This window comes from Microtus pennsylvanicus, chromosome 7, assembly GCF_037038515.1.
Source record: "Microtus pennsylvanicus isolate mMicPen1 chromosome 7, mMicPen1.hap1, whole genome shotgun sequence".
Lineage (NCBI taxonomy): Eukaryota > Metazoa > Chordata > Mammalia > Rodentia > Cricetidae > Microtus > Microtus pennsylvanicus.
This window is the reverse complement of record NC_134585.1, coordinates 9,987,073-9,999,768: the sequence shown is the minus strand read 5'-3', so window position 1 is coordinate 9,999,768 and position 12,696 is coordinate 9,987,073. Positions and strand designations below refer to the sequence as shown.

The 12,696-nt window shown below is 45.1% G+C and overlaps 1 protein-coding gene across 10 annotated transcripts in view; it reads right to left on the bottom strand.

Annotated features, from left to right (window-relative positions):
* Positions 1-9,403: 9,403 nt before the first annotated feature.
* Pcbp3 (poly(rC) binding protein 3) overlaps positions 9,404-12,696 on the bottom strand; it is a 181,756-nt gene continuing 178,463 nt past the window's right edge. For all 10 annotated transcript variants that reach the window (XM_075979881.1, XM_075979885.1, XM_075979883.1 and 7 more), the window contains 2 exons: positions 10,630-10,799; positions 9,404-10,040 (listed from right to left, as the gene is read on the bottom strand). In XM_075979881.1, coding sequence (XP_075835996.1) covers positions 10,004-10,040; positions 10,630-10,799 — 207 coding nt within the window. In that variant the 3' untranslated portion in view covers positions 9,404-10,003. The remainder of the gene's footprint in view (positions 10,041-10,629; positions 10,800-12,696) is intronic.

Here is a 12,696-nt window from a genome sequence, read left to right as displayed (position 1 = left end):
ATTATATGAGCAAAGGAGGTCAAGACCATGATGGGGAAACCCACAGAGACAGTTGACCTGAGCTCGTGGAAGCTCATGGACTCTAAACTGTTGGGGAGCCTGCATGGGACTGAACTAGGCCCTCTGCATGTGGGCAGCAGTTTTGTAGCTTGGTCTGTTTGTGGGACCCCTGGTAGTGGGACCAGGATCCATCCCGACTGCACGAGCTGGCTTTTTGAAGACCATTCCCTATGGTGGGGATACCTTGCTTAGCCTCGATGCAGGGGGAAGGGGCTTGGTCCTGGCTCAATGTGCCAGACTCAGTCACTCCCCATGAGAGGTCTTACCATTTCTAGGAGTGGATAGGGGATGGGTTGGGAGGGAGGTGGGGGGGGGTGAGAGGAGGGAATGGAGGGGGAACTGTGATTGGGATGACAAATGAACAAAAATGTAAAATAAAAAAGAGAAAGAGATGAGGAGTTGGAACAGCTTCTCTCTGGGCCCTAAAAAGGGGGAGGTATTAGTTCTGTGGGGATGGGGAAGGACAGTTGAACGTATGTTGCTGAGTCTGTATCAGCTGACATGTTCACGGCTACCGTCACTGTGTAACTGCGGCCATTTTTCTGTTGATGTCAGCTTGTGTCTAGGGTTTGATATACAGCACCTCTTTAACATCTGATCCTGGCTAGAGTACAGACCATTTGATATTTCCCCTCCTCCCCTCCTCCCCTCCTCTCCTTATCTGTGTCCTAACTTTAGAAGTAGATTGTGGTGTGTGTTTGGAACTGGTTCATCTGTAAGGGCTCATGCAAACTTAGTTGAAATTTCTTCCAATTCATAGTACTTAACCTAAGAAGTCATTACATTTGTTGGTTAGAATGTTTCCATGTTTTCAGGACTGTGAACATGTTTTGCTTGTGTTATTTCTAGATATTCAAAATATAATGTACATATTTGCTTTGCTTTCTGGACTTTCATTAAAATATTTTATTTGGAATTTTTTCTAATATCATGGCGAAATAAAATGAGAGAAAGAGATACACAAAGCTATAGGTGTACAATATCATTTGGGTAAAGAAGGCAAAAGCAAACAACGCTGTAGTTGACATGAGCTCTGCATGGTAAAATAAAATTATGGTGTTTTATAAAATGGAAAAGGGAAATGAAGACAAAAAGATGAATATATACAGTAGAAAATTCCATAAAAGATAAAATGCCAAAATAATATGTGTGTGATTAAGTTCGCTATAGTTAAAGGCTGTGAAGACTTCCTTGTGAACCCTGACCTGTAGGATAGACAAGGGACTTCCCACAGGGGCAGAGATGGGTCTTTTGCTAGGTCTTTATTTACTCACGAGGCTGAAACCGCCCCTTTGTCCGAAAGCTACTGCTTTCGGGGAGGAAACAGTCTATTAGAATTATTCCTGTTTCAGAAACTCCTGCTGAGCACTTTAAGTATTGTGAAATTCATTTTACTAGACAGGGTTTTAAATCCGTTTGTAAGACTTGGCCTGTGGCACAGAATTTTCCTCGTGCCAACAACCTGCAGGCCTCCGGATTGGCTGACTGGATGAACGGCACTGTAAAAATCAATTGGCAAAAGAGCTGAAACTTCCTGTGTCCTTAGCCAAAGGCACTCTCATTAATTCTCCTAAATCTAAAATTCCCTTCCCTTGAAAACATCAATTATGTACTTATGGGATGACCACTGAGCTGCCCACAAGGGTGGACAAAGGATGAAAGAGTCTCTGCCACAGGGAGATAGTACGCATGACGGTAAAGAACTTAAACAATAGGAACTACAAACTCAAAATCGGTTCCAGTCTTTCCACAGTGAACACATGGTCAGCAGATGAGCCTGTGGTGGTGGTGGGGACACCCTGCCTCTACTACACAATCCCACCAGGAAAAACTAAATGAACAGGAGCAGAAATGAGGGATTTCATCAACTGGAAAAGGTAGACTCCAGAAAGGGAAGGGGAACATGGGAAAGAAGAAGGAGCCTTCCACCCTCTTGACAAGGTGTAATTTTTCAAATGTTCCATGTATTAAAGACTTAAAATAGAAAGTGCATTTTTGAAATGTCACGGGAACAATAACTCTAGACATAGCTGGCCACACCTGGGTCGGCACTTGAATTCCAGCTTCTTAAGCCAACGTCCCGAGGCGGTCGTCCCAGCCCTGACTTACTGGTGTACTCCCTGGTGATGGACTCAGCATCTGTTTGGAAAGTTCTGGAAACCAAACTAGTGAGGAGCCTTGTGCTTACACTTAGACCATCCTTGGCATCTCAATGCACATTGCTGAGCTGGAAGCTTCCGCAGCAGCATGTGGAATGGACGTCTTTCCTCAGCTCTCTGTAGAGGTAGGATGTCTTTCCCTGCTCTGTCTCTGTGTAGGGCAGGGGGTGCATGAGACAGACCTTGCAGTTGCTTAGAGCACACCCCAGGGCCAGTGATCCCTATGTGTGAGGCAGATACTTTCTTGAGATGAGGGAAACTCTGGGAGCTGCTGCCATGCCCTTGGGCCGATCGCTGCTCACCCCAGGGACTTTCTTGTGGATTCACTTTCATTTGCTCTAATTTCTCAATATTATTATTTTATTATTTAAAACAATTTTTAATTTAAATATATTTTAATATATTCTTTCCCTCCCCAGAGTCCTTCTAGGTCTTGAATGACCTTTTCACAGGGGTCACCTAAAATCGTCAGAAAACACAGAAGTTTACGTTATGATTCATATTAGGTTCAAAATAGCAGTTATGAAGTAGTAAAAAAATAATTCTCTGGCTGGGGGTCACCACAGCATGAGGAACTGTTTTAAAAGGGTTGCAGCCTTAGGGAGGTTGAGGACCACTGTCCTAGGGCAGCAGGGCCCTGAGGTAGGCACACCTGTTTTCTGTTTGTCTTGCCCAGGTAGGATAGGGACTTCTGTGTTTTCTGATGATTTTAGGTGACCCCTGTGAAAAGGTCATTCAAGCCCCAGAAGGGTTGTGACCCACAAGTTAAAAACCACTACCCTAGAGGGTCAACCCATACACAACTGCTACCTAGCTCCTAATCAACAGAGGGCATTCCTTGCTTGTTCTAGCCATCTTCCAAGCAGCTGGGTCCTCTAGGTGTGACTTATCCTCCATTTCCACGCATTCACGGAATGAGATATTCTTAGCCACCCTGGTGTTCTTTAACAACCTGATGATTGAATTGGGCCCACCTGGAAAATTTAGGGTTGCCCCCCCAAAGTCAGCTGAGCAGATATATTAATACCTCTTACAATGGAGCACACTGTAGGATTCACCCCTAAGTTAGGCCATCACTCTGCTCCCAGAAACCAAGTCAAATGAGATTAACCAAAGATGATCGAGACATGATCAAACAAGATTGACTTTCTCAGCCTGTGGGCAGAACGTCTGTTCCAGTAGACATGTGCAGAAGCCCACCACAGGTCACAGGAGATGCTCCACAGGCCAAAGTGTCAAGTTCAGGCAATGACAGATACATAACGCGGTGTGCACAGATCAGTAAGGCAATCTCGTGTATGAGCAGATAATGTTTTACCAAGGGCCTCTGGGTAAGTGGGAATCTTGAGGAAAATGAAGAATGCCCAAACTGAATGATACTGTCATGCCAAATTCATGGGGCACAGATGACATAGTGCCTAGAAATCAATAGTCTCAACAAGTCAGGTGAGGACTGTGTCGCAGAAGTCACGTGACAGAAGAAAGGGCAGTGAAGCAGAACAAGTACAAATAAAGAGAAGATGCCGACAGAGTAGTGGAGAGTAAGTGCGTAAATAGCAAAGACCAAAGGCAATAATTTGAAAAGATGCACAAGATATATCGATTTTGACAATACAGAACAGGAAAAAGGGAAGGTTTAGATAAAGAGGCTGAAAATAGAAATAACTATAGAAAACTGAAAAAGAATTGCCCAAATTGGCATCTCTGAGAACCTTAAGTGCAGGAAGCTTCATGCTGTGACAAAGATTGTGCTCATGAGATGAGATTTATTGTTTTTTATTGAGTTATACATTTCCCCCACTCTACTTCCTTCCTCCTCTCCATCTCCTCTGCCCCCAGACTCCCAAATTACTCAGGATATTTCATCTTTTTTTCCTTCCCAAGTGGAACCATGTATGTCTCTCTTAGGGTCATCTCTGTTCTCCAGGTTCTCTGGGGTTGTGGACTATAGGCTGGTTATCCCTTGCTTTATGTCTAATATCCTCTTATGAGTGAGTACATATGATGTTTGTATTTCTGTGTCTAGCTTACCTCACTCAGTATGCTTTTTTCTAGTTCCATTAATTTGCCTGTAAATTTCAAGATGCCATTATTTTTACTGCTGTATAGTACTCCATTATATACATGTACCATGTTTTCCTTATCCATTCTTCGGTTGAGAGGCATCTGGGTTGTTTCCAGGTTCTGCAATTATGAATAATGCTGCTATGAACATAGTTGTGTAAATGTCCTTATGATCATCTTTTGGGTATATGCCATAAAGTGGTTTTGCTGTGTCTTGATGGTAGATTGATTCCTAATTTTCTGAGAAACCACCACACTGATTTCAAGAGTGACTGTACAAGTTTGCACTCCCACCAGCAATGCAGGAGTGTTCCCCTTACTCCACATCCTCTCTAGCATAAGTTGTCATCAGTGTTTTGATCTTGGCCATTCTTAGAGGTGTAAGATGGTATCTCAGATTTGTTTTGATTTGCAGTTCTTTGATGGCTAAGGAAGTTGAACATTTCTTTAAATGTCTTTTAGCCAGTTTCAACAGAGATTCCTCTGTTGAGAGTTCTCTGTACCTATTTTTTTTATTGGATTATTTGTTCTTTTGATGTCTAGCTTCTTGAGTTCTTTGTATATTTTGGAGATCAGTCCTCTGTCAGATGTGAAGTTGGTGAAGATATTTTCCTAATATGTGGGCTGCTGTTTTGTCTTGTTGACCGTGCCTTTTGCTTTATAGAAGCTCTCTGTTTTAGGAAGTCCCATTTATTAATTATTACTCTCAGTGTTTGTGCTACTGGAGTTATATTTAGGGAATGGTCTCCTGCAACATTGCATTCAATGCTACTTTCTACTTTCTATGAAGTTCAATGTGGTTGGTTTTATGTTGAGGTCTTGGATCCATTTGGACTTGAGTTTTGTGCACAGAAATGGATAAGGATCTATTTGCATTCTTCTACATGTCGACATCCAGTTATGCCAGCACCATTTGTTGAAGATGCTTTCTTTTCTTCCATTGTATAACTTTAGCTTCTTTGTCAAAAATCAGGTGTTCATAGTGTGTGTGTTGATATCTGGGTCTTTGATTTGATTCCATTGGTTCTCCTTGCCAATACCAAGCTGTTTTCATTATTATGGCTTTATAGTAGAGTTTGAAGTCAGGGATGGCAATACCTCCAGAAGTTCCTTTGTTGTACAGGATTGTATTGGTTATCCTGAGCTTTTTTGTTGTTGTTTATCCATATGAAGTTGAGTATTGTCTTTCGAAGTCTGTAAAGAATTTTGATGGGTATTGCATTGATTCTGTAGATTGCTTTTGATAAGAGTGCCATTTTTCTATGTTAATCCTACCTTATTCAAAAGCATAGTTAGAGTTACCCCATGATTTTTGTTATTTGTGGCTATTATAAAGGGTGATGCTTCTCTGATTTCTTTCTCAGCCCGTTTATCACCTGTTTATAGAGGGCTACTGATATTTTTGAGTTAATGTTCTATTCTGCCGTATTATGAAGGTGTTTATCAGTTATATGAGTTCCCTGGTAGAATTTTTGGGGCCACTTGTATCCACTATCATATCATCAGCAAATAGTGAAAGTCTGACTATTTCTTTTCCGATTTATATCCCCTTGATCTCCTTTTGTTGTCTTACTGCTCTAGCTAGGACCTCAAGTACTATATTGAATAGTTATGGAGAGAGTGGACAACCTTGTGTTGTTCCTGATTTCAGTGGAATCGCTTTAAGTTTCTCTCCATTTAGTTTAATGTTGGCTGTCGGCTTGATGTATATTGTCCTTATTATGATTAGGTATATTCCTTGTATCGCCGATCTCTTCAAGATCTTTATCATTTAGGGGTGTTAGTGCCTTAGTGCAGTAGGCAGTGCGTCAGTCTCATTTAGGGGTGTTGAATTTTGTCGAAGGTTTTTTAGCATCTAGTGGGATGATCATGTATTTTTCTTTCAGTTTGATAAGATGGTGGATTACATGGAAGGATTTTTGTATGTTGAACCATTCCTGCATCTCAGGGATGAAGCCTACTTGGTCATGGTGGATGCTTTTTCTGATGTGTTCTTGGATTCAGTTTGCCAGTATTTTATTATTTTTGCAGCAGTGCTCATGAAAGAAATTGGTCTGTGATTCTTAGTTGTGTCTTTGCGTGGTTTGGGTATCAGGGTAACTGTGGCCTCATAAAAAGATTCTGGCAATGTTCCTTCTGTTTCTATTGTGTGAAACAATTCGAAGAGTATTGGTATTAGCTCTTTTTAGAAATTCTGTGCTGTAACCATATGCTGAGCATTTTTTCCCTTTTGGTTGGGAGATTTTTGATGACTGTTTCTATTTCCTTAGCAATTATAGGTTTATTTAATTTGCTTACCTGGTCTTAATTTAATTTTGGTATTTGGCACTTATCTAGAAAATTGTCCATTTCCTTTAGGTTTTCCATATCTGTTATGTTCTCCTTTTCATTTCTGATTTTGTTAATTTGGATATTCTCTCTCTGCCTTTTGGTTAGTTTGGATAAAGGTTTATCTATTTTGTTGATTTTTTTTTTGTTTGTTTTGAAGAACCAGGTCTTTGTCTCATTGATTTTTTTTGTATTATTTTCTTTGTTTTTATTTTATTGATGTCAGCTCTCAATTTTATTTCCTGTAGTCTAGTCCTCCTGGGTGAATTTGCTTATTTTTGTTCTAGAGCTTTCAGGTGTTCTGTTAATTTGCTAGTATGGGATTTTTCCAGCTTTTTTTTTTTATGTAGGCATTTAGTGCTATGAACTTTCCTCTTAGCACTACTTCCATTGTGTCCCATAAGTTTGAGTATGATGTGTGGTCATTTTCATTGAAGTTTAGGAAATCTTTAATTTCTTCCTTCCTCCCTTCCTCCCTCCCTTCCTTGACCCAGTGGTGATTCAGCTGAGCATTGTTCAGTTTTCAGGAGTTTATGGTCTTTCTGCAATTAGTGTTGCTATTGAATTCTAACTTTAAGCCATGATGATCTGATAAGACACAGGGGGTTATTCCTTTTTTTTTTTGTATCTGTTGAGATTTGCTTTGTTACTATGTGGTTGATTCTAGAGAAGAATCCTTGAGGTGCAGGGAAGAAGGTATATTCTTTTGTGTTTGGGTGAAATGGTTTATAGATGTCTGTTAAACCCACCAGAGTCATAACATCTGTTACTTCCTTTTTTCTCTATTATGTTTCTGTCTGGCAGACCTGTCCAGTGGTGAGAGTGGGGTGTTGAAGTCTCCCACTATTGGCGTGTGGGGCTTGATGTGTGATTTAAGCTTTAGTAATGTTTATTTTACATATGAGAGTTCCTTATAAACATAGATGTTTAGTATTGAGACTTCATCTTGATGGATTTTTCCTGTGATGAATATGAAATATCCTTTTTCATCTCTTTTGATTAATTTTAGATTGAAGTCTATTTTGTTAGATATTAGGATAGCTACACCAGCTTCTTAGGTCCATTTGATTGGAAAATCTTTTCTCAACCCTTTACTCTGAGGTAATATCTGTCTTTGTAGTTGAGGTATGTTTCTTGTATGCAACAGAACAATGGATTCTATTTTTGTATCCAATCAATCTGTTAGCCTGTGTCTTCTTATAGGTGAATTGAGTCTATTAAAATTAAGGGATATTAATGACCAGAAATTGCTAGTTCCTATTATTTTTGCTTTTGTTGTTGGCTTTGTGTGTGAATTTTTCTTTGGAGTTTGCTGATGAGGGATTACCTACTTTCTGTCTTTTTGTGGTTTTAGCTAACTCTCTTTGGCTGGAGTTTTCCTACTAGTACTTTCTGTAGGGCTGGATTTGTAGATAGGTATTGATTAAATCTGTTTTTTTTCCCCACGGAATATTTTTTTGTCTTCATCTGTTGCTTGAAAGCTTTGCTGGATAAAGTAACCTGTATTGGCATCCATGGTCTCTTAATGGCTGCATAACGCCTGACCAGGACCTTCTGGTTTTCATTGTTTCCATTGAGAAGTCAGATGTAACTCTGATAGGTCTGCCTTTATATGCTACTTGGTCTTTTTTCTTTGCAGCTCTTAATATTCCTTCTTTATTCTGTATGTGTAGTGTTTTGATTATTATGTGGCAAAGGGACTCTTTTTTTGGCCCAGTCTATTTGGTGTTCTGTAAGCTTCTTGTATTTTCATAGGAATGCCCTATCCACGTGCTCTTGTACCTGATCCCTTCTCTGTAGGTGCATGCGCAGCTATGTATCAACTCACCCGGTGTCCCATCACCTTGGGATCCATCTGATCCTGCACTTCGACACCCGTGCTGTTTGGGTTTTTCTTTTTAACCTCACGCACACAGTAGCTATTATTTTTTATGGTACTCATGGCTGACAGGCCATCTGCTGCCTCTAGGGGTGGGCTTGTGCCCTCTGGGTCCTTGTCATCTCTCAGACCCCGTATCTGAGAGGTGTTGAATGTGTGAAGTGGGATTGAATCTCAGCCCTAACTCGCTGGGTGTGAAGAGTGGCCAGGGTGCTGGGCTCACACTTGCTGCTACACCGTGCACCATCCACAGCAGAGGGCAGGTTGTATCTAGACAGCCGCGTCAGGAATTCCTGGCTAAAATACAGGGCTTGGGCCTGAGGCACACCTGGCTTTGTCTACCTGGCAGACAGGAGGGAGCTCTTCCTGCCGGGATGGTTGCTGCATACCCCAGCATCCCAGAGTAGGTTACTGTACCCATGGATGAGGACAGGCTCCTGGGCAGATGGCATATGCTGGACAGCTGAGTCTCAAGAAGAAACTGCAGAGTAACTCTCTGGGCCTGAGCTGGTGTCTACCAGGGCCTTCTTGCCAGAAACTCCAAGATCAGAGGTGGGGATGGATACCAGAGCCCTTGGATCTAGGCCAGGGGCCACACCAAGCCGCATTCCCTGGGAAGTTCCCACCTCTGTCTTGGCCCTCTGAGTGCATCAGCAAGAGAAGGGAGGAGAGCGGCCTTGGTTCTAAGCGGCAGCAGTGTAGAAGGCCCCTTGTATGGTGGAAGGCTGTGTGGCTGGTGCCCTGGCAGGTCAGACGTAGGTAGTCTCCATGCTGGGCAGCTTTACAGGTTGGAACCTGGCACTCTAGGACCTGGGCAAGAGAACCCAAATCTTCCGACTCTCAGGCTGGGTACTGGTGTGTCTCATGGGTGGGCATGGGCATTGAGGATAAGGGAGTAGAGAGAAGCCAGAGCCACGAGGGAAGAACACGACATTTATTGAACTCTGATGGGGGGAGATGAACTTTCTGGCAAGTCCTTGTTCTTAGTCATCTTGGAAGACATATGGGGGCCATGAGTGCCCCCTCCCCGAGATATCCCAGTAAAGCAAAGGTTCCACCCGCCCTCTGGCACTCTGCTTTGCTCCGTAGACACCCCCAAGTCCCTCCTCTTCCAAATGCTCCCTGCGTACAACCTAGGGTAGGAATGAATCCGTAGACCAGCTGAGAGAGGAGGGTCTCTAAGAACAAGGGGCAGCAGGACATAGGAAGTGCTGTTAGAGCATCAAACCAACTTTTAAACAGACAGTCACATGAATACTGAGGAATAAATCTCTGAAACATCACATTTGGGAATACGTTGAGCATTAAAGTAAAGAGTTGCATGCCAATGCGTGGAGGCTACACTAACACGGAGCGCACAGGGCCTGAGTGGGCAGACACGCACTACCATCTGTTTGTAAAGAAACACTCTATTCATATCTGCAAGGAAGGACAGGCGGTCTGTACAGTGTGCCGGCTGGTGAGGCTGCAGGCTGGAGCCATCCGATGTGTGGAATGGAGGATCTTGGATACGTTAGAGTGCACCCATCCCGGTGACCTCAGACGTCAGCCTGGAATAGACAAAGGCACAAGGGACACGCCATAGACTTATGAGATGGGACAGTGGGGGAGGGCACCGCTCCATTTCCAGGTCACCATTTAGGGGCCATGGGGACCACACCTGTGGAGCTTTACCTGTCCCTGTGCTTGTCATTCAGTCCTGCTGGGAGAGTTGGGGTCCTGCCAGGCTGGAGCACTGGGCCAGGGGCTAAGCACCAGCCTGCCTCTAGGGGTGGGGGTGGGCTCCAGACTTTTAAGCAGGGGCTTCATGGCTGTCATAGGAGCTGTGCGTGGGTAGGACCCTGAGCAGTTTGAGGATGGTAGTTTATAGTGGATCTGGGGCAGGTGAGGCAGGAGCTCGGCATTTTCCTGAGTCCTACTCCAGACTTACTACAAGTCTGTCAGCACCTCTTGCCTGAGGCAGACAGGCACAGCCTTCTAGCTCCCTGTCAGTGAACAGAATGGCCCGTGAGTCTGGAGTCTGACTCTATCATACGCCTCCCCACATGCCTGGACTTTACAGGATCAGCAAGGGTGTGGGGCTGCAGGCCACAGTTAGCAAGGACCTGTGGAGGGCCCCAAAGCCTACAAATCACTCACCTAGCGTTGATGAGATACTGGGCAAGGCTGATGTTGGCTGGGGTCCCTGTGATGGTAATCTGACGCTCTGACGACCCTTCAGTGGCGTTGGCGATTTTGATCTGCGCTCCAGACATCTGCCGGATTTCATTGATTTTGGTGCCCTGGCGTCCAATTATGCAGCCTATAAGCTAGAAGAAACGATGGAGGAATCTCTTAGAGAACAGCCCAGGACGTCCCTTTCATGGCATCCCTAAGAGCCCTGCGGGAACACCCAAGGGGACAGGCTCCAGCTCTGCCTATGAACTCAGTGCTGTGGAAGAAATAGGCACTGCAAAGCCCGAGACTGGTCCCTGGGACAACAGAGAGGCCTGGCTCTGCCTGTTGACAGTCTTATCACCTCTGTTCAGTGTCCCTCTGGAAAAAGTCCATATAACACGACAATGGTCACCACCCCACTGGCTCCTCTATTTGGTCAGAAGTAACCTGAAGACAGACGATGCAGACTGCATGGGAAATCCCACACAGCTCTGGTGTAGGCTGGGCCAGGGCCTTCTGGGGGTATCCTCACAGGGAGAATGGATCTACAGGAAGAGGGAGCACCACAGACACTAAGGAGCACCTCATGGTCATTGTTGCTGAAACCTATCTTTGATGCTCTCAGATGAAGCAGAGGACAATTCTCGTATCTGCTTGGTGAAGTGTTTCCTGGGTACAGACCTGTGGTCAAGGAAGTCATCAGGAGTGAGGGTCATCTCTAAGGCAGCTCAGAGATGAGCGTGCCCTCTCAGTCTACCCTGTCCCATGGTGGAGGCATCCTGGACCCCAGGAAAGACTGCAGAGGAGCCGGGTGAGGCCCTCAACTTCCGTCACTGATTAAACAGAATTCCCACATCCAGACGCCCGCACTGTGTGCTCTGGGGTAAGGAAAAGGACACTGGATGGCAGGCCTGAGAGCCGGGGCTGCAGCCAGCCGGTACCTCAGGTCCCAGTGGTTCTGTTGCACCTGGCTGTCTGAACCCTGGCCTGAGGACTGAACACAAGCTGTTTAATGCAGTGAGGTGTCAGGCAGAAGGTTGGGCTGGGCAGAGAGGTACAGGAAGAGTCTGCTCCAGGGCCTGCACAATGGGTACCACTGTTCTGCTCATGGTTAAGGCAGTCTGCTGGTTGACGATCTCACTCACTGAGCTGTGAAGGGGGTTTCTTTATGAACAGGGAAACCCGAGCTGTTCAGCATCTTGTCATGTCCTTGTATCTCTTGGCCTCACCCGGTCCTCATTTTCCCAGTCCCACCCACTGCTCCCCTCTCTGGGCTCTGCCCACAGCCTGCCCCTGTTCCTAGTGTCTGTGTCAATTCTTCCAAGGGTGCTTGCTCCTGTGGCGGGGAGGGCTTCCTGACCTGCACACAACCATGGCTCAACTAACCTGCCTACCCGTGCTCTCTTCTGTGGCAGAAAAGCTATGGGGCTCTTCTCTGACCAAGGCTAGGTCAGGTAAGGTAGCCGCGGGTACGAGCGTGGCTCCTGTGCTGGGGCTGCATGTCTCTAAAAGCGCCGTTATCCAGGAAGGTGCACCATGGGGACGCGTGACCTTCGTCACCCCCACCCCCAGCTGCTCCGTGATCAGCTCTCCTCTCTGGTGTCACTCAGGTGTGGATGACTCTTGTCAACCTCACAGCACAGACCTTATTACACCGCTGTCTTCATTCCAACCTGCACTGGAGGATTGACCGTCCTAGCCCCAGATCACCCTTCCCTTCCCTTTCCCATCAGGATTTTTGTGCCCTCTTCTTTACACCTTGGTGTGTTTCATGGGTGGCTCACCCTCCTGGGTTCACACCTCAAAATCCTGAGGTGTTCTGTGGCCTGTGCTCTAAACCCCTCTCCTTCCTTCATGCTGGGAGTTCTGGAATGGAGCCCACCTGGATCCCAACACAGACGCTTGTGGGCACTGCTCTTGGGGGTACGAGAGGTGACTGGTGCTGCTTGTGAGACTCCCTTAGGCTGGCTGAGGAGAGGCCGCCAGCTGGTAGTAGCTCAAGGTGCTCTTCCACTCAGCCTCGCTGGGACCCCACTGACACACAGCCCC